General features: G+C 61.0%; 4 protein-coding genes across 4 annotated transcripts; all 4 read right to left on the bottom strand.

The window, feature by feature from the left end:
• Positions 1-534: 534 nt before the first annotated feature.
• Positions 535-8,163, bottom strand: LMJF_07_1150 (conserved hypothetical protein; the record flags this gene model as incomplete). The annotated part of the gene is made up of 1 exon (XM_001680975.2): positions 535-8,163. The coding sequence occupies one exon, from the start codon at positions 8,161-8,163 to the stop codon at positions 535-537; it is 7,629 nt and encodes a 2,542-aa protein (XP_001681027.1).
• A 3,282-nt stretch (positions 8,164-11,445) lies between these two features.
• LMJF_07_1140 (putative methionine-S-sulfoxide reductase) lies at positions 11,446-11,976 on the bottom strand (the record flags this gene model as incomplete). Its single annotated transcript, XM_001680974.1, has 1 exon — positions 11,446-11,976. The coding sequence occupies one exon, from the start codon at positions 11,974-11,976 to the stop codon at positions 11,446-11,448; it is 531 nt and encodes a 176-aa protein (XP_001681026.1).
• Positions 11,977-12,844: 868 nt separating this feature from the next.
• On the bottom strand, positions 12,845-14,575 carry LMJF_07_1130 (conserved hypothetical protein; the record flags this gene model as incomplete). Its single annotated transcript, XM_001680973.1, has 1 exon — positions 12,845-14,575. One exon carries the CDS (start codon positions 14,573-14,575, stop codon positions 12,845-12,847), a length of 1,731 nt encoding a protein of 576 aa, XP_001681025.1.
• A 2,248-nt stretch (positions 14,576-16,823) lies between these two features.
• On the bottom strand, positions 16,824-17,864 carry LMJF_07_1120 (putative proteasome regulatory non-ATP-ase subunit; the record flags this gene model as incomplete). The annotated part of the gene is made up of 1 exon (XM_001680972.1): positions 16,824-17,864. The coding sequence occupies one exon, from the start codon at positions 17,862-17,864 to the stop codon at positions 16,824-16,826; it is 1,041 nt and encodes a 346-aa protein (XP_001681024.1).
• Between the last annotated feature and the right edge of the window lie 1,176 nt (positions 17,865-19,040).

The raw sequence follows: 19,040 nt of genomic DNA, 5'->3' as shown, positions 1-19,040 counted from the left end.
CGTGCGTGTGTGCGTGCGTCGAAGACACCGGAACGAAACAGCGTGCGAGCACGCCGGAGAAAGGCGATGTTATTTGTGTTTTGCGCGGTAGTGTTCGCGGGAAGGAAGCATGGCAACATAGCGCAAGGCACAAGAACAACAACGAGAGGGCGATGGGGTGCGTGAAGATTAGGACGCGGGGAAATTGCATTCAGTCGTAATCTGCAAGGGCAAGGCCGCGGTGTGTCGCCGCATGGTAGTACACCCCGTCCGGCAGTAAGGGAAAGGCACAAAAGGCGCTGGAGAGACAACGCAGCAGTGTCGTCGGATGCGCACCCCAACCACAAACAACGAGGAGGAGGGACAGTGGGAGGCATGTGCCCCCACGCGGCGCCTTGTAAGAAAGTGCTGCCGCTGTACGTGAGATCCCGCACATGGAGGGAGGAGAGCACCTGTGGGCTGGTTTGAGGAGCGCATCACACGCGCGCACACACACACACACTTTGGTTTGCTTGCTCTCAGTCCAAGAGCAAACACTGCCGGCTGTGCCTCTCGTCATATCAGCGCCGAGCCGCCGTCGTCGGTGGTGTCCGTCGCGGCCGAGGGACGGAAGAGAAACGACGACACGGTGGAAGTGACCTTCTCAAGAAGGGACGAGTTCTTCTTGAAGAAACCTACCGTGGTGACCATCTTGGGTATCTGCTTCACCACCTCCATTATGAGAATTTGCCTTACACGACCGATCAGCTCCGCCAGCGACACACGCGACACATTTCGGAGCTGTAATTTTGGCAAGACGAGCATGGCATGATGGAGGGACGGAATCAGCTTTGAGATTGCTGAGTCGCCGAGCAGAAAGTCATGCGGCGGACGTGTGCTGCGGTCCCAGCTCAGCTCCAGCGGCGTCTCTGCGATGCTAGCGCTCCCAATGTGCAGGTGTTGCGGCAGGGTGGCGGGCAGACTCCGCAGCAACGCCACCACGGTAGGCTCCTGCACCCATGCCAGTGGGTCAAACATTGTGTCTACACGGCAGCACGATGCGACCATCTGTAGCTGATACAGCAGAACTTCGGAGACGGTGATGGTGAGCTGCTGCAGGCCAAGATAGAAGCCCTTGAGGTAGACGTCCCGGCTCGTGCGGCGCATCTCGCGAAGGCTCACATCAGCGTCGAAGGGCTCAGCTACCTGCTGCTTGCGGCCCTCATAGTTGCTCTCGAGGCAGATGCCAGCCACGCTGCACTGCAAGGAGATCGTCTGAGTCCACAGGACGTTCGCCGCCAGTGACCGCCACCAGAGATGCAGCGGAACAGTGCTCGCGTCACGCAGGCGCAGCGACACGCCGTTCGTCTGCACATTGACTGAAATCTGAACCTCCTCTGCCCACGTCTTGCCTTTGGTCGTGAATGCCCACCTGCTTGACAGCACCACGCAGCACCGATCACACTCATCACGAATTGTCTGCACCGTCACCCCCGCCTCGAGCTCCAACGGCTCTTCTTGCAGCAGATCCACCGTGTACACAGCGCCATCGGCGCTCGTGAGGAGCAGGTACTTGTTGTTCTTGGAGGGTCGAGGGAAAGCGACTTGGTAGCGGCCCACGTCACGGAAGTTGATGCTGGAGAGGTTCACCAGCTTCACCCGCGGCAGCACAGCCGGGCCGACTGTCACGTACGCCGTCTCGTAGAGGCTTCCCTTCGCGATGTCAATCTGATGATGGGTGGCGCCCACGCACACTAACCCGCTCCACGTCGTGCCAGGAGCCAGGTCCGTCTCGACAACGGAGGAGAAACTGCTCGCCGTGGCAGCGCACCCGCCGCTGCTACTGCACCACGCAAAGAGAAGGTCGTTTGTGTAGCCGTACTTGGACAGAGTGTAGTAGCAGTAGTCACTATGTGGTGGCACCTCGAACACGGTCTCCTCTAGTATTTTGACGGCACCCGCTTCCCGGACGACGTGCTTGACGAGCAGCGTGTTGCGGGCGTCGCGGTTGCGGAACACCACCGCGGGCAGCAGCTCCGCGAGGCGGTGGGCAGGGCTGGCTGAGACAATACGCAGAAGGAAGTACAACGCGGAGAAGGCGCTCGCCTCGGGGGCATGGTCGCACTGGATGACGCACCCTTCACCGCTACCGTCAATCTCGAAGGCCTCGGATAAGGCAGCACCCTTCGGCTTGATACGCAGTACCACGTTCGAGGGAACGTAACCGACCGCGCCGGAGGCAGTGAAGCCTGGGAGCCCCCTCGTACCCATGGTCCCGACAGAGTCGCCCTCGTCGGTGGAGAAGAAGAGGTCCACCGTGGTGCAGTTCTTCACAAGGCAGTGACAGCCGGCTGTGACGGCTACGCCGTGCTCTCCAGCCGGCCCCCTGCTCTCCACAGACAAGCGCAAGTGAAAGAAGTAGCGGCGTGGGTGCGCCTGATGGGTCATGAGCACGCTGCTATTCCTGCGGGCCGTCTCGCGGTCGAACAGGGCCTCGTCAACGTGCGCCTCGTACACGTCGTCGTCCACACAAAGATGCACATCGCCATGCACCGCCCCGGTCGGTGGCAGATTGAGGAAGTATGCCCGCCCTCCTGCAAGAACATACTCGCTCGCCAGCATCGCACCAAGGGTGTTGACGGCGGTGACGCGCAGCGGGTACACTGTGTCGTTTACCACGTGCGGCCTCGCAGCACGGAAGCGCAAGAGCAGCACAGGGCCTTGCAGTTCGAACATGGTCACCATGAACGTTGAAGACCCGTCCAGCTGAGAGACAAACTCGCGCGCCATGTCCGCGGGGGCATGACCCTGTTGATGGCACCACTGATAGAAATCCATGGCGGGTATGGACTCTGGCAACAGCGGCTCCCTCAGCGTAGCGGCACCCGCCCTCGTCAGCTTCACCGCTACACCGAGGTCAGTGCAGTGCAGCATCGCCTCTGGGACACATGAGAGCGTGAAGGGCTCCACTACGTACGCGCTTTGGCCGCCGGTTGTGAGCACGAGAGGAAGCGGTGTCTCGTTCTCGATCTGCACCAGCGTGCGCACGGAGATGACGTGCACCAAGTCGCGCTTCAGCGTGGAAGTAACGTGGAAGCACCGCTTGTCGGCCAACACCACCGTCTTACGCGACACAAAGAGCGGCGTCAGGTACCCCGGCGCCGAGCCCGTCCCACTCCCTTCTTTCTCGACGACGTCGCGCTCCACGTGGTCTACGGCCGTCCCGTCGATCTCCTTGACGATGAACGGTGCAACCGCGCTGGTTGCCTCCGAGACCTGTGACGGCGCGTCTCCTGCTGCTTGCGGCCTCGCCGGAACGCGGACGATCGCGCCGTGCCCGCCGCGCGCCTGCAGAGCGACACCGGTGTAGTTAGACCAGCAAAGTCCCTGTGACGAGATGCTTTCCATCTGTGCTCGTGCCGTTGCTGCACGCGCAGACACTGCAGCCGCTGCTTTGCTGGACAGGGCGTGGAGCATCAACTTCACCTGGTCTGTCGATACGGCAGCTTCTATGGGAGAGACAGACGCCGTCACGGTCGCGCTGAGAGAAGTCGGCATACGACCCTGCACGCCGACGAAGACAGGGCTGGCCACGACGGGCTGGAAGGACTGCTCACGCCACTCCCACAGCGCCATGTCGTGTACGGCGATGCGGGCCTCCAGCTGCGCCTCAGCGAAAGGCTCCCGCTTGGACCACACAAAGGCGTTCGAGAAGGTGACCCGCGCCACCGTCATGCCGCCAAGAAGTCTCACCGTCACCGGAATGAGGGAGAGAGACAGCAGCAGCTTCCACGAGTTGTACGGAAAACGCTGCTGCTCCTCCGGAGAAGCTGACGGTGGCGGCGGGACAACGTAGGCCACCGCCGAAAGGTCGTCTGCGGAAGCCGCTGCCCGCTCGGCTGCGCCAGCCGCCTCCGCGCGTGAGAAACTGGTCAGCAGCTCCAGACGCTCCTGAGCAGCATGCACCTTGGAGAGCAGAAGTGGGATGGTCACCTCGCCGCAAGTGACCGAACAGCTCGCGGAGCACGAGCGATTCGGCAGATACAGGGCGAAGTCGCCCTCCACGGACGTTTTTGTAAGCACAGGTACCCGCTGTCCTGCGTCCGCGTACTCGATTCGAACCTCGCCATTGCGCAGCTTAAAGAAGGAGCGGCGAGTCTTCTGCTTGTAGGTGAAGGCGAGCGCTCGCTGCGTGAGCACCACCCGTGAACTGGCGTCGAGCCCGATGGAGACGCAGCCTTCCTCGACCGTCACCTGCGTGCGTCGCCGCGGCCTCACGCCGGTGTCCGCAGCGCTGCTCCTCGGCGACGGCACGGTGGGAGCTGTGGTGGCAGCGGGGGAGGCCATGGCCACGGGTGCCGCCTCACCCTCGGCGCAACAGTCCTCGCACAGGAAGAGAGCCGATCGGCTAGACACGCGGATGAGGTCGTCACCGCCGCGGTGGGGAAACACGCATCGTCGAAACACCGCCGAGGTGCCTGGGCAAACCACGACGTGTCGGTCGCTCGACGATCCGCGAAATGAACAGCTCTCCACAACAAGAATCTGAGTCGGCGCGTCGAGGAAGACGTCGCCGCAGTCGTCCAAGTCAAAGTTTGTTGCAGTGACGCTCTCGCGCAGGACGATGCGGCGGGTGAGGCACTGCTGCGCTGAAGCGACGGCGCTGAGCATGTGCTGCAGCTTGCCAAGGTCAGAGACCGGCGCCGACAAGTCCACGTCGACACTCCACCGCCGCATTGACACTTGCGTCGTCTCACACTGCTCCTCGGTCGAGGAAGCGCAGCTGCCGCGGTCGCTCTCCGACGGACTCAGCTGGAGATCCCTCGAAATGGGGAGCCCGGGCGAGTCCGCCGCGGCAGCGCCAGCGCCGCTGACAGTCTCCGCCGTAAGTGCTGACAGGGAAGCCGCCAGTGCCGGCTGTAGGTCCGCGCGCGTGCGGTCGACACGCGCAATTACCCGCACCGCCTCCAAGGTGATCTGCTGCGGCACCGGCGGAATCTCCTGCGCCTCTGCACACCAGAATGGCATCTTCTCCAGCGGCATCCGCCAGTGCATCACGTTCACTATCACCGCCACGCTCGAGGGAGACGTCGCCACAGGCGTAGAGAGGAGCACCGTCAGCTGCGACACGTCAACGTCCATAGAGAGTCGCCCGACATCGTTCAGAATTAGTATCGGAAAGTTCTCTGGTGTGGCGAAGAGGTGCGGTTGGTATACATCGAGCGCCGTGACCCGCTCCTCGCTGGCCGTGTTGGACATGGACAGCAACAACTCCTTGCCGGGTGTCGGGTGCCCCCCAATGGGGCCATAGCGCACCACACACTCACGCATCACCACCTGCAGTGCCACGTCGCTGAAGCAGCTGAAGAAGGTGCGGTAGTACTCCTCCGAGACGATTTCCGCGCACGCGAAGCGGTAGATCTCGCCTAAGACACAGGCTACCGCATGCGATGGTACGGCGCATAGCTGGCCCAAGTCGATGGCGTTCACTCGAACAGCCACCTGCACGTAAGAGGTGAGACACGGTCGGTCAGCCAGCGGCGCCACGCTCGGGTCCGTCTTGTAAATCAAGTCTACCTCCGCTAGCTGGACGCTGCCGGCCACCGACACGCCAGACATGCTCGCGTACTGCACAGTGCTGTGTGTGACGGCCTCGAAGCGTCGAATCTCGAGCAGTGACAGCTCTGCCGCCTCCTTGTCACGGCGCCCTGTGATGTAGATAGAAGGGATAGACATCGCAAGAGCCGCAGCGGGTTCTGTGCTCATGCCAACGCGCATGCCGTCTTCTAGTGCTATGTAGAGGCCCAAGCGTCCTGTGTAGTGGCACTCAACGGAGGCGTGTCGAAGCGTGAAGTGCGTGCCGTACGATCTGCTGGGAAACGGCGACACTGTCTGCACAGCGACTTGATGCAAGGCAATTGTGCAGTCGAGTGGAGAGAAGTTCACGGCCACCTCCTCCACCTCGAAGGGTGGGCAGCTGGAGACCGGTGACCACTGCAATACCTTGGTCATGGCTTTCAGGGCGTCTAGGCTCGTGCTGGGGGAGGACGACGCAGGAGCAGCAGTGGCATGGGCGACGCCGGCGCTAGCGAGCCGAGGTAGCTTCTGGCACAGCAGGCGAAGGCTGTCAGCATCGCGGCGCCACACCGTCCAAGTCTCACGCGGCACCTCGAGCGCAACGCGCGACACCACCACGCCACCACGCGCAGTCATGCGGACCTCGAGTGGGGCCAAGACGTAGGTAGTCTTGTGGCGCAAGTAGCTCTGGCGCAGAGTGCAGCCGAGCTTGTCGGGGGTTCCCGGTGCCTTGGCGCTGGTGGCGGAAAGGCGGTCGAGGAGGAAACAAAAGTCGTCCAGCTGTACCGACACGCTGTGCACGGCTAGAATCGTCGTCGACGGCCTCACCACACCCGCTGCAGGAGGGATGCCTAAGCGTCCCGGCTGCACAACCTGGGTGGTAGCACCACATTTCTCTTGCTCCCCGATTTGCTGCAGCGCCTCGGCGATGGGCATCAGACAGCACAGCACGCCTTCCATGCTCCCCTTCAGTGCAATCTGCTGCAGGATCACCTTGGTCTCGCTCGACACATAGTCCTCCTTTGTGTGCAAGTAAACGAGCGCTGTATCTTCATTGAACGTGGAGTTGCGCAGCTCCCACGGTGCCACCGTGCTCGTCGTGGGAGCGATCATGGTTTGCACCGCGCCATTGGTGTCGAGTGAGATGGAGGCAATAGTGAATACTGTCTCCCCGTTTCGGAAGACAAGTGCCGTGTTGCGGGCAAATACAGTGTTGCGTGCCGGCAAGACGACCTTCACCAACTTCCACTCAAAGTGTGTGGAGGACACGACAGCAGACTCCAGCTTCGCCACATCCTCCGCGACCGGCGCGGCGGCGTTCGCGGCGTACTTGGCCTGCACGAGCCGGCGAAAATACAAGATGACGTCTTCATACCGCAGGTCCTGCTCGGCGTCCGCGAGCGCCTGCCGCCGATCCTCGACGTTCTGATTACGGTGGCACTCGTTCAGCAGCTGCACGTAGCGCTCCCTCGCGTGGGCATAGAAGCGCAGGTGCGAGGCGTTGAAGTTGTAGCGCTGTCGGTAGTCCCGCAGTCCCTGCACGACGCAACACTTCACATACGGCCAAAGCGAGCCGCGGGCACGAAGACTCGAGAATGGCAGACAGTAGGCTGGCACGCTGAGGCGCATCTGCCGCGACAGATGGCACTTGAGCAGCGCAAGGAGGGTTACTTCGTCAGCCGTCAGAGTGTTGGTGCCGTTGAAGGAGAGGGCTACGTTCTTGCGCAGGACCCGCTCCGTGCCCGTCTCATACACCGTTGTGATTTTGATAGAGAGCGCCTCCACGACGATGACACAGCTGCGGACGTCGTCGGCGCTGGCAAAGACGCTGCCGCCACCGATCTCCATGCTCACAATCTTCATCTGCTCACGACCGGTGGTCTGCGCCGGCTCTATTGTGACGACAAAGGAGTTGACGCTAATTTCGAAGTGTATTTTCTTGCGTGCGTCACACGGCAGAATCAGGGTGAGGTCGGTGAAGGTAATTCGCAGCTGCCGACGCCAGATCCACTCCACCGACTGCGCCGCGCGCGAGCGCAGGTAGTCAAACCAGCCAGCGCTCTGTTTTGCAACCTCAGCCGCCTGCATCTCGTCAGCCGACGTCGGGGATCCGAAGCCGCTGCCGCCGCACGTGGAATCGCTATCTGAAAGATCGCCATCGCTGGCACACGACACGAAGTCCTCTTCATCCATATCGGAGTTGGCACAAGAGTAGTCGTACGACGCCGGCTCCGGTTCGCTAACGGGTGACACTGGCTCCGAGCTGGCATCCGCCGCCTCCGCAGCGGCAGCACCAAGGATGGAGTGTTCCGTGACGCCGTGCAAAATCTGCTCCGGTGTGCGGTCCAGAGGCGGTGAGGAGAGATCTAGCGGCAGCAGCAGTCTGCCGCGGTGTACCTTGACCTCCATCGGGGTCGCCGTTGAGGGGTTTGGAATTTGCAGCTCCATTTCGGGCACCGTGCCTTCCTCGATAGGCAGCGGCAAGATTTTGTTCATTGTCTCTGGACGCAGTGACAAGTTGTTGACCCGCACATTACCGTTGAACAAGGAGGTGTGAACGTCCCTCGGGTTCACATCGGCGATGTTCGCCAGTCCGGACAGGACATACGTGATTACCATCTGCTGCATCGCGTCTGTACTCCAGTGTGTGTGTGTGTGTGTGGGTCACGGTAAGGCAATGGCGGTCGCCGTACTGTGTACAGACGTGGAGAAAGGGCAGCGAATAACAAATCAGTGAAGGTGGAAGACTCGAATAGCACCGATACGCAGCCTTTGCCAAGAGAACCTACAGAGAATTATGATGATAATTATCTCGCCCCATAGAGCCCTTAGAAAAGGGAGCAGGAACACCGAGAACATCCACGGCAGACACCGGCGAAAGACGCCCAGGCAAATACAGAGAACCAGGGCAACAAGCAGACGGATAAAGAGAGGTGGAGGGGACAAGCGAGCAACGTGCACTCAAGGCAAACAACTAGATGTATATAGACATATATATATATATGTGTGTGTGTGTGTGTGTGTCTACAGAGTGGACAGATGTGTGTTTCGGTATCTCACGTTGATCCAGAGGAGCGGAAGACACACAAACGGCACAGACAGAGGCACGCTCAATAGACGGAAGAGGCGACAAGCTCACAGACGCACGCACAGACCACAGTCGGAGTGTGAGCGAGGGCTTAGTGGAAACAAGAAGCCTGAAGCAGAGAACCACCGGACCACTCAGCACAAACACACACCGAAACGACACGAGCAGCCAGCAAGACACTTCTAGACCCCTTCGTGTCCCTCTCTCTGCACCGCCTCAGGGCTCTTGTGCAGCGGCCTAAGCAACCTCCGCGATCCGAGTCCGTGGCCCCACCAGACGGTGGCCAACCTCGACGGTGTCCACGCTTGCAAATGGCGTTGCGTCGGAGCGCTTTCAGTCGATACACGGACCGTCCCCTTCTCGATCTTCCGGTTGGACGATACCGCTCGGTTCCCACCACGGGAGGGGGAAGACAGACCCGTGCGACTGCACACAAGGTGCAAGCGGCAATCCGAAAATATAAACTGCGATGAGATCCGCGGTGTGCGTGGCCGCCAGTGAACTATGTGCGTGTGTGTGAGTGTAGGGGGGGTAGAGAAAGAGAAAAGAGATTGAGCGCAGACTCACTGCCTTCTCGTCTCTCGCTGCGGATGAGTGTGTCTGTGCGTACGGGTGCGTTCGCTTCTGCCTCTTCTCCGCGTACGTGAGCCTGCACGGCGTCGACTCGACGACCGTCTCTATAGTGCGACGAGATGGGCGGCGAGAAGAGCAAAACAAGGCAAGAGGAGGGAGGGTGCCCTGAGCACAACACGCCGCTCAATGTCGCAAGGGAGTTGTAAAATGCACTGATCAGGTGCAGCACATATACGATTGCGCGCACACACACATATACGCACACAGGGGGGGGGTATGTGTGTGTGTACGTGTGTGTGCGTGTGTGCAGAAGGAGTGGAGATGTCCGCCAACAGATAACACGAAAAACAGGAGGGCAACCAGCTTCGGGGGTGGGGGTGGGGGGATAGCAAGGAGAATGTCGGTCAAGGGCGAACACAACCGAGACGGTGTGCGACGTACAGACATACTTGCACGCGCTTACGCACTAGAGGAGGTGTACAGGATGATCATAGCTACGAGCTCTGTTTGCTTCGCTGAGCCCGCTGTTCACTCTATTCCTGTCTGCCTTGCACTGGCATCCCGCAGTCGCCGGTCAGCTGCGCGGTAGCCTCTGTATCCGTGTTTCACAGATGGACGGGAAGGAGCCACTCACTTTGGCTCGTAGCTGCGGATTGCTGTTACGCGATGTGGCGCGGTGCCCACCTTTCCTGCCAGTTCAGGATTACCCCGTCTTGCAGGAGCAAGGACGCCTTTGGCTCCTCAGCTTCCTACCAACCCACCTTCCTCCCCCGGCGTTGGACGCCATCTCTACCATCACCGCCCCCACGTGCGAGCACACGTGCACGAGGCGGTCAAGTACAATCAGAGGAGAGCGTGCGACGGCGTAAAGGAGAGAGAGAGGGAGTACGGAAGGCAGGCGTCGACAGCTGCAGTGCACCACAGATCATCACTCAATGAGAAATAAAAGACAAGATACAAAATAGGAAGGGCACGCGTGCACCTCCACAGCGACAGCTGATGAGTGCAGCGGGGGGGAGGGGGGGGGGCATTGTACGAAAGCCAAGCCCCGGCGCAGTGCCCACCAGCACGCATCGATGGAAACAAGTCGTGTATGGGCTGATATGCGGTTCGTTGTCGCTCAACGGCGACCAGGTGCGCGGAAGGCCACACCGGGGAAGGGGGGGGAGTTCACACCGTGTATATAAGACGTACAACTGAAATGAAACGAAAACAGTTTGACCGCAGGCACGCGCTGCCCTACAGCATGAGCAGAACGCCGCCCCCCACCACAAGAGCCCGTCGCAGCCCCCGCACTCTCCCACCACCACCACCATACGCGTCGTGCGAAGCAGCCACACACACACACACACACACACACACGCAAGTTGCAGCACGGCGCCCACTCAGCCATCCGAGCAGGGCCTGGGCCTCACACGCTACCCACCCACCCACACCTCGCAGGTCGCCTGCCCCTGGCGCATCTCCCTTCCCCCCACCCTCGGGGTGTGGCACGCAGGCTCTCCCCGCACCAGTAGGCAGTGTGAAGGCCGAGGGTGAGACGCGTCCGAGTCGCGCTGGTACTCGGCCTATCGCATGGATGGCACGGGCGTGTGTTCACGGTCGCAGGTCGCTCCGACGCCACGCCGTCCAGGGTCTAACCGCTGGGCACAAGCAGCGGTACATCGCTCTGGCCTCCCCTGCGTCGTCGGTGCCTGGCCCTGCTACCGCACACAAGCGGCTCGGCATGGGCAGAGACATGGGGGCTGCTCGGCTTCCTCCCAGACAGGGAGTGGACACACCGGGCCCTGCGATGTCATGCTCAGAGGTGCGCACCCCCTTTCCCCTCTTCTTGGCAGCCGGGGAAACGAACAGCGGAGCGTTGCGTCAGAAACCAAAGAAACGGCAAGGTGACGCAAGGCGGCGGCACACGCGTAGAGAGACGAGAAATGCCATGTGCCCCATGCTCAGACGCTCCTGGCGCACGCGCTGACAATACAGCGAGGGCTGCACTGGGAGGGAAAGAAGCGGCCAATATGAAAGAAGGAGAGAACAGAAAACTAGCAAACCAAGCGTGGCGACGATGGTTATGATGGGCAATAGGAGTCGCAATAGGAGTATGCCGCACAAGCGTCTCCCGTATCCGCGGCACGCTGCGTCACTAGACACGCGGTGCTCAACCGCTACCCTCCGCAGAGGGCAGGTAGGTGACAGCAGCGACCCGCATGCAACACACACGCACACGCGCATATGCAGACAGCCGAGGGAGCCTAAAAGTACAAGCGGTGCGAGCAGTAGCCATTCGGGTGCTTCTCGAGGTAGTTCTGGTGTCCCTCGTGCGCTGGGTAAAACGTGCCAGCCTTCTCGAGACCGGTGATGCAGGGGGCTCCAGCAAAGGCTTTGCTAAAGGAGGAATGGAGCTTCTCGTCGGCACCGTTCAGCTTGGCGATGTAGGCCTCCGCCTCCTTCTTCTGCTCTTCGTTGTGGTAGAAGATGGCACTGCGGTAGTTGGTACCGATGTCGCCCGCCTGCCGGTTCACCGTCGTGGAGTTGTGCATGCGGAAGAAGAAGGAGAGCAGATCCTTGTACGAAACCTTTTCGGGGTCGTACATCAAGTCCAAGACCTCGGCGTGGCCCGTGGTGCCCTTCGTGACTTCAGAGTAGGTTACTGCCTTCCCCTCAATGCCGCCCATGAAGCCGACCTGGTGCGACACAATGCTATCCTTGAAATTCCGCACGAAGAAGTGCTCCGTGCCCCAGTAGCAGCCGGCGGCAAAAGTGGCTCGGATAGGTGCGGGCATGGCTACTGCTTACTGGTGCAGGCGCTCAGCAGTGGTCGATGACGGGTGGGTGGGTGCGTGTGATTGCAAACACGCAAGCTGTACCGTTCGCGTGCGTGGAATAGCGTGCGTGTGCAAGTGACGGCGTAGCACTCGAGCAGCAGGGGGAATATGTCGATGGGCAGAGAGATGGGGAGATGCTGGAGGAAGCTGGCAACGGAAGTGCCTGTCTGTTGGTTGCTCACTATGCGGGGTGCAGCGATGTGAGTGGGTGCGTGTGATTCTGGTGTTCACCCGTGAGCGTAGCAGATGCAGCATAGAGGGAGGAGATGAACAGAAAATGAGAAGAGGCGTGCCACGTCGGCAGAAGCGAGCAGCAGAGACACCACAGCTTCCAGCAGAGATCGAAGAGGCGTCAGAGAACACCCCAATTCAAGCCTGCGCCCATCGTCAAGGCCTCCCAAGGGCTATCCAGCATCCCTCCTTCCCTCCCTCCCTCCCCCCTCCTCCGCCTCTACCAACCTGCTGATCCACGTGCGCAGGCTACAGGGGGCCAAAGCGGGGCGAGAGAAGTACTGCGCGGTCCTCTTCAATGAGAAAATTTGTGCGTCATCGCGTTCAAGCAAGGCCACGCATCTACTAATCCACACAGAGATGAGAAGAGAAGAGAACGGCGAACAAGAGAAGCGCAACGACACTCAACACAACAGCTTCCAGCGATGCATCGCACCGAGAAATGCCAGCGGCAGCGTCGATTTTTGTTTTTTGCTCGAACATACATCTTCGTCACGCAGCATTCGGAGACACACCACTGACGTGAGCACTCTCGCCTATCGGGGGCCGGCGCCGTGTCGCTCTGTTTCGTCTCTCCTCCTGTCCTTAAAGAGCGCTAACGCCGCCGTCGCCGCAGCACGCTGACGAGGGTTTGTCCAATCCGAGCAGCCGCGACAGCGACGATGGCGACAAACGTCGCTCGGCGAAGAATGCGCACGTACGTGAGGGGCGGCTGGCCAACCGCCAGCGCCGGGTCCGAGGCTACGGCGTACATGTACTCGTTCAGTGATGCGGCCTCGCTCTGATCTGGCTGCTCGCTGCTGGTAATGACCGGCGGCCACAGCAGCTGATGGGCAAGGCAGAAATCTTTTAGACGCTGCCCCGCCCGTGTCTCTTTGCCGCCCGCCACGGGCTGCGCAGCATCGGCCTTCGTCATGGCAACGACGAACGGCAGCCGCTCGCATGCGTCGCTCGCGCTGACCTGCTCAAATAGCGACATCGCGTACGCCCCGCTGTCATCGATGTCAGTGCCGTCGTAGCACAGTAAAACGACGTCTATGGTCTTGGACAACTCCGAGTCGGACAGCAGCTGCGCGCACGCCTCGGCCGACGTCGTCGAGTACACCAGCGTCTGCGCCTCCTCCACCCCCTCATGGCCTTTTGTGGCGAAGAAGGTGGTGGTGCGTACATACGTGCCCGCTGGATGCTCCGAGCCTTGAAAGCCATCCGGGCCGCTATTCGTCAAGGCATTCATGAGACTCCGCCGACCGCAGTTTTCCGACCCGGCCACGAGTACGTGAATCGTGTTTGGCACAGTTTCGTCGGGGAGCCGGTATGCACGGGCAGCACGGCGCGTGAAGAGGTAGCTAATCTCACCCTTGTATCCCCAGTACCGGGCGTAGCGAATCACCTCGTCGCGCTGCACCAGTGCCATGTACTTCCAGTACTCCACGAACTTGACCATCGGCATATGCGTCTTTCGGAACCCCTCCACAGAGTCCCACGGACAACCCGGCGTGATGCACCACATGTCCGGCGTGTCGGCGAACCGCTTCAGCTTATAAACATTAGTGAAGAACTGGATCGCGTGGGAGGACAGGTACGTGTTTGTTCCCCGATCCACACGGATACAGTGCAAGTCGTACCACGAGTAAGGCAGCCCGTCGGGGTGGATGCCGGTGGCGTGCAGCGTGGCCCACGCCTCGAGCGTGTAGCCCTTCTGCAGCCACTCCATGTGGAGGGCGAGAAACTGAGCCTGATCCGCTAGCTTCTCCGCCGCGACAGCGCCGCCCCACTCGGACAAGAAGAGACCTATGTCTTCCTCCGCGCTGTAGGCGGCTGCCTCCACCTGCTTGCGCCACCCAACAAGCTCCGGCAGCCGCAGCAGTCCGTCCGCGTCGCGGTCGAAGAGCCAAAAAGCACGCTCGAACGCGGCCTTGCCGACCGGCGTGAAGCAGCCATGCACAGCATCGAAGATCACATGCGGTGGGGCGAGGCCGATCGTCAGCACCCTCGTCTTGAGCTCCTCCAGGGGGCACGTGCCATAGAAGAAAGCATTGTCCCTCAACTCCTCCACACAGCCGGCCGTCGCATCCGGCAGCGCCAGAACCGCTCGATCACTGTAACTCGACTTGTTCGCCGGTGATCGGCATCCCTTGCACAGCACGATAATGTGGCACACCAGCAGAAGCCGCTTGTCCACTTTGTCTACGCTCAGCGCCGAGGTGCAGGAAAACTGGTAGGATGTGTTCCAGGCGCGGTGCGTGTGCACCGCCGTGCCCTGCAGCGCGCCTTCCACGTGAAACGCGTCCGTACCGATTAAGAGGACGTGGAGCGAGGAGCTCATGGGTGGCGGCTGGCACCTATGTGTTGGACGTGCTTATGGATACTTCCCACCTTTCCAGGTGTCAGAGCAGAGAGGTGGAATGAGGAGAAGACTAGTACTGGCTTGAGGTGGCCCGTCCCGTTCTCTGACTTCCTGCGGGCCATCATCACACACACACACAGACACAGACACGCTGGACGTAGCCGGGTAGACAGTGCAGGCCGCTACATTCCACGCTTTCAAGCATTCCTTTGCCCTTTCGGATAGCTTCCGCAAAGGTGCAGTGTCGAGCGCCCTCTCTCTCGTCCTTCACGACTCACCTGGTGACGGACAGGGTTGAGGGCTGCTCGGGTAAGACATGATTTCATCGGAAAGACGAAGCAGTCAAACTAGTTGGTACACTCCCTGACAGCAGAGGGAGGCAAGGAGAGTCACCATACCCCGCAGGCGCACGCGTGTGCCCGCGTGTCGCGGCCGGAAGCCGCCCGGTGAAGCAGCTGAGAGCCCCTACAAGAGGCAAAAAGGACGTCCCTCACGCGAAGCAGAAGGAGAGACATGTTTCATTTCCACACGTCCCTTTGCTGCCCTACAGCATGAGCAGAACGCCCCCGCACCCTCCCACCACCACCACCATACGCGTCGTGCGAAGCAGCCACACACACACACACACACACACGCAAGTTGCAGCACGGCGCCCACTCAGCCATCCGAGCAGGGCCTGGGCCTCACACGCTACCCACCCACCCACACCTCGCAGGTCGCCTGCCCCTGGCGCATCTCCCTTCCCCCCACCCTCGGGGTGGGGCACGCAGGCTCTCCCCGCACCAGTAGGCAGTGTGAAGGCCGAGGGTGAGACGCGTCCGAGTCGCGCTGGTACTCGGCCTATCGCATGGATGGCACGGGCGTGTGTTCACGGTCGCAGGTCGCTCCGACGCCACGCCGTCCAGGGTCTAACCGCTGGGCACAAGCAGCGGTACATCGCTCTGGCCTCCTCATACACGGTGGGGGCACTGAGCATTATGATACGACGCACGGAGGTGCTCCCCATCCTCATCGCGTGACTGAAGCGCAGGGAAGAGCGCACGTAAGACAGAGAGGGAGATGAGCGTACGCTGGACGCCAAGGTCAATGCGTAACGGATCGACTCTCCGGCGGCCGACTCTCCCCTTCCACCTCTCACCACATCACACAACGGCCTTATCAGCGGGGCGGGAGCTGATGTCAGTGGGCAGCGGTGCGAGAGGAGGAGGTCGAAGAGGAGAAACGAGATGCGCAATTATTCACGGTTCGCTCGCACACCCACACTTATGCGTATGCCGCTGGGTGGCGGGGTTGTTCCTTAGTCCCTGCATGTTCAAGTCTGCGGTCGGTACTCTGCACCGGCAGGGGGTGGGGTTGTACATCGCAGGCAGCACACGCAGCCTTCCCTGGCCGGATGCCCTCTAGGCAAAACATTCTGCGCCAGCTGTGCACATCGCTAGAAGTGACAACGGTGCTGCGCACGCACAGAGAGAGAGAGAGAGAGGGCTTGTTGGAGTGTGCGTGTGCAGGCGGGATGCGCAGCGACACAGTTGTCTGTGTATCTGTGTGAGGTGGGGCAAGGAGGGAAGGGGCAGCGGCGCTCGTCGCAAAGGAGAGGGCAGGCGAGTGAATACAAAAAGGGAAAAGTGAAATGCTTATGGGAGTCACCCGATGCGCGCATGAAGGGCATCGCGACCGCCACGTCGCCATCATCCCCGTCTACTTCCTCACGGCAAATACGATGCGGGATCACTGGCACGTCTAGCTCGCCGGCCAGCGTCTTTTGCGACGCGCTGTCAGACGCGGTACCCCCCCCCCTCCAAGTTTGCGCATAGCGGCGTAGGAGTGAAGAATACGTGGGACTGTCCGCCCACGATGTTCGCACTGCGTCTTTGCTTGGTGTTCCGTTGTCACCAAGCTGCATCCAACGATGGCGGGTTTTGCTCTTGGCACTAACCCGCAACCATCGCCGCAGTGACGGCACACACCGGGAGAAAAACACGCAGACTCATACACATAGCCAAGCGAAGGCGCACACGGGACCCTTCCGTCTTTCTCTTGCAACATCAGCAACATCACACCTCTCTTTTTTGCTCACGGCTTTCGATGCGCGCTCTGGTCCATCGACCACATCCACAGAACACACCAAATACGCAACGAGAACACAGTCCGTCATGCACAGGCGCACGCATAAAGGAGGGCAAAAAAGGGGGCGAGGTGGAGGGAAGGGAGCCCGGTCATTTCTCCTTCACGAGCGGTTCTCCTCATCCTCCTCCTCCTCCAAGGCAGCCTCGACGCCTTTCGCAAAGTCGTCCTCGTTCTCCTCCTCATTCCTGCACGCTTCCGAGGTAGTGGCAGGCTGCGGCACCGACGGCGAGGACGCTGTGTCCGACGCGCCCTGCGCGGTATCCTGCAGCGAGAGGGCGATGGCCCGCCGCATCATCTCCTCCTCCGACATGTTCTCGTAGCTCAGCTCATCCTCGTCCACCACCGGTGCCGCTGCTGGGGCTGCCGGAGCAGCAGGAGTAGCAGCGCTACCAGAAGCCGGTGCGCTTTCGGGGGCTGCAGATGAGGCCGCAGCAGCGGCCGCTGCTGCCTGGCGCTGCATCTCGTCCTCCATGGAGAGGCGGAGAGCCATGGCTAGCTCCGGATCCATGTTGGGGTCCACGCCAAAGCCGCTCATGCTGGCGCCACCGCCCTCAGCTCCCTCGGGAAGGTCCTCGCCGAGGAGAATAGCGTTGCTCATCAGTTTGTCGGTCAGGTTCTCGCGCGCGGCCACCGCCAGGAAACGCGAGTTTTCCTTCTTGGATACCTTCTTCACAAAGGCCTGCAGCAGCTCCACGTTCGACTCCACACCGAACGCCACCACGTCGACCGCGACGTCGTCTTTGCGCAGTTTTTTCGCCAGCGCCTCCAGCTCCGCCGCCGTCTCCCCGATCGGGCTGCCAACGAAGGCGACAATGCGTTTTTCAGCGCGGGAGTTGGTGCGGTGACTGAGAGCCAACGACGCGATTTGCAGACCAGAGCTGAAGTTGCAGCGCTTACCGTTGACGGGGATGCTGCCGATCGAGGTCATGATAGCGTCCACATTGTTTGTGAGGGTTTCGTACACCGTGCACGCGTTTCCGCCTGTCGTGAGGAAGCCAAGCGTGTTTTCAGCGTTCGCTTGCAGCTTCGCATTCGCCAGCAGGCAGGCCGCGTCCTGCTCCGCCATCATGCGAGTGGGGTACTGATCCCCATTGCGCATGTACTCCGTGGAGTCCAAGCACAGGAAGCACGCCTCGACCATCTGCGTTGGTGTCTGCTGCTGCCGCGATCGGCGACCAAACTACAAGGCACAGTCGGTGTGGGCGGATGTTCCTTGGTGACGTACTTGGGCGCTGTGTATGAGCTAGACACTTACGGGTGAGTGGAGAAGGTGCGCTAGTCTAGATGAATGTCGGTGCGGCACAGAGAGCGTGCGCTACTGCCTACGCAGGTGAGAGATACGAGGGAAGGAAGAAGAGAGAGGTGCGGGTGGATGAGGCGTTCCTCTTCCACGTACGTTTGCGTGCCGGTGTGAAGGCAGAGAAGAGAGTAAACGGTGCATCCACCACCGCCAGCGGTGTGGGGGAGGGGGGGAGGGGGGGAGGGGGGGAGGGGGGGGGGATAAGAAGCAGTGGGAAGAAAGCCGCGGGAGGCAAGTGAGACAGTGGGAGAGTACGCGGAGCCGGCAAAAAGAAACGGCATGCCGACAGGAAACATGCACGAATCGTCGTAACAGAACCCAGGGGTGAGAGAGGGGTGGATGTACAAGACGCTGATAGGCTACCCGGCCCGCCTCTCCCAACACCCACCGACACCGTGACGGAGGTGGAAGCAAGGTGGTCCGCTACGTCACTGCGGCTCGTGCACCTTTGTCACGTCGCTGCTATAAGCGCACGTGCACGTGTCTTCGTTTACACAGCGCGCACGTCTTTCGCGATGAACGCTGGGCACCCGCTGCTCTCTACTTCTTATTCCTTGGCCGCGCATCCCTGTGCGCAAAGATGCTAACGACAATCAACCCCGAGTCGGCGTTCTCCTCTTTACCGCATCCACGCGCTGCCCTACAGCATGCGCAGAACGCCCCCGCACCCTCCCACCACCACCACCATACGCGTCGTGCGAAGCAGCCACCCACACACACACGCAAGTTGCAGCACGGCGCCCACTCAGCCATCCGAGCACGCCCCCTGCCTCACACGCTACCCACCCACCCACACCTCGCAGGTCGCCTGCCCCTGGCGCATCTCCCTTCCCCCCACCCTCGGGGTGTGGCACGCAGGCTCTCCCCGCACCAGTAGGCAGTGTGAAGGCCGAGGGTGAGACGCGTCCGAGTCGCGCTGGTACTCGGCCTATCGCATGGATGGCACGGGCGTGTGTTCACGGTCGCAGGTCGCTCCGACGCCACGCCGTCCAGGGTCTAACCGCTGGGCACAAGCAG

This window comes from Leishmania major, chromosome 7 (genome assembly GCF_000002725.2).
Source record: "Leishmania major strain Friedlin complete genome, chromosome 7".
NCBI lineage: Eukaryota > Euglenozoa > Kinetoplastea > Trypanosomatida > Trypanosomatidae > Leishmania > Leishmania major.
Note: the sequence above shows the minus strand (reverse complement) of the source record. Positions and strands in the feature narration are given on the sequence as shown.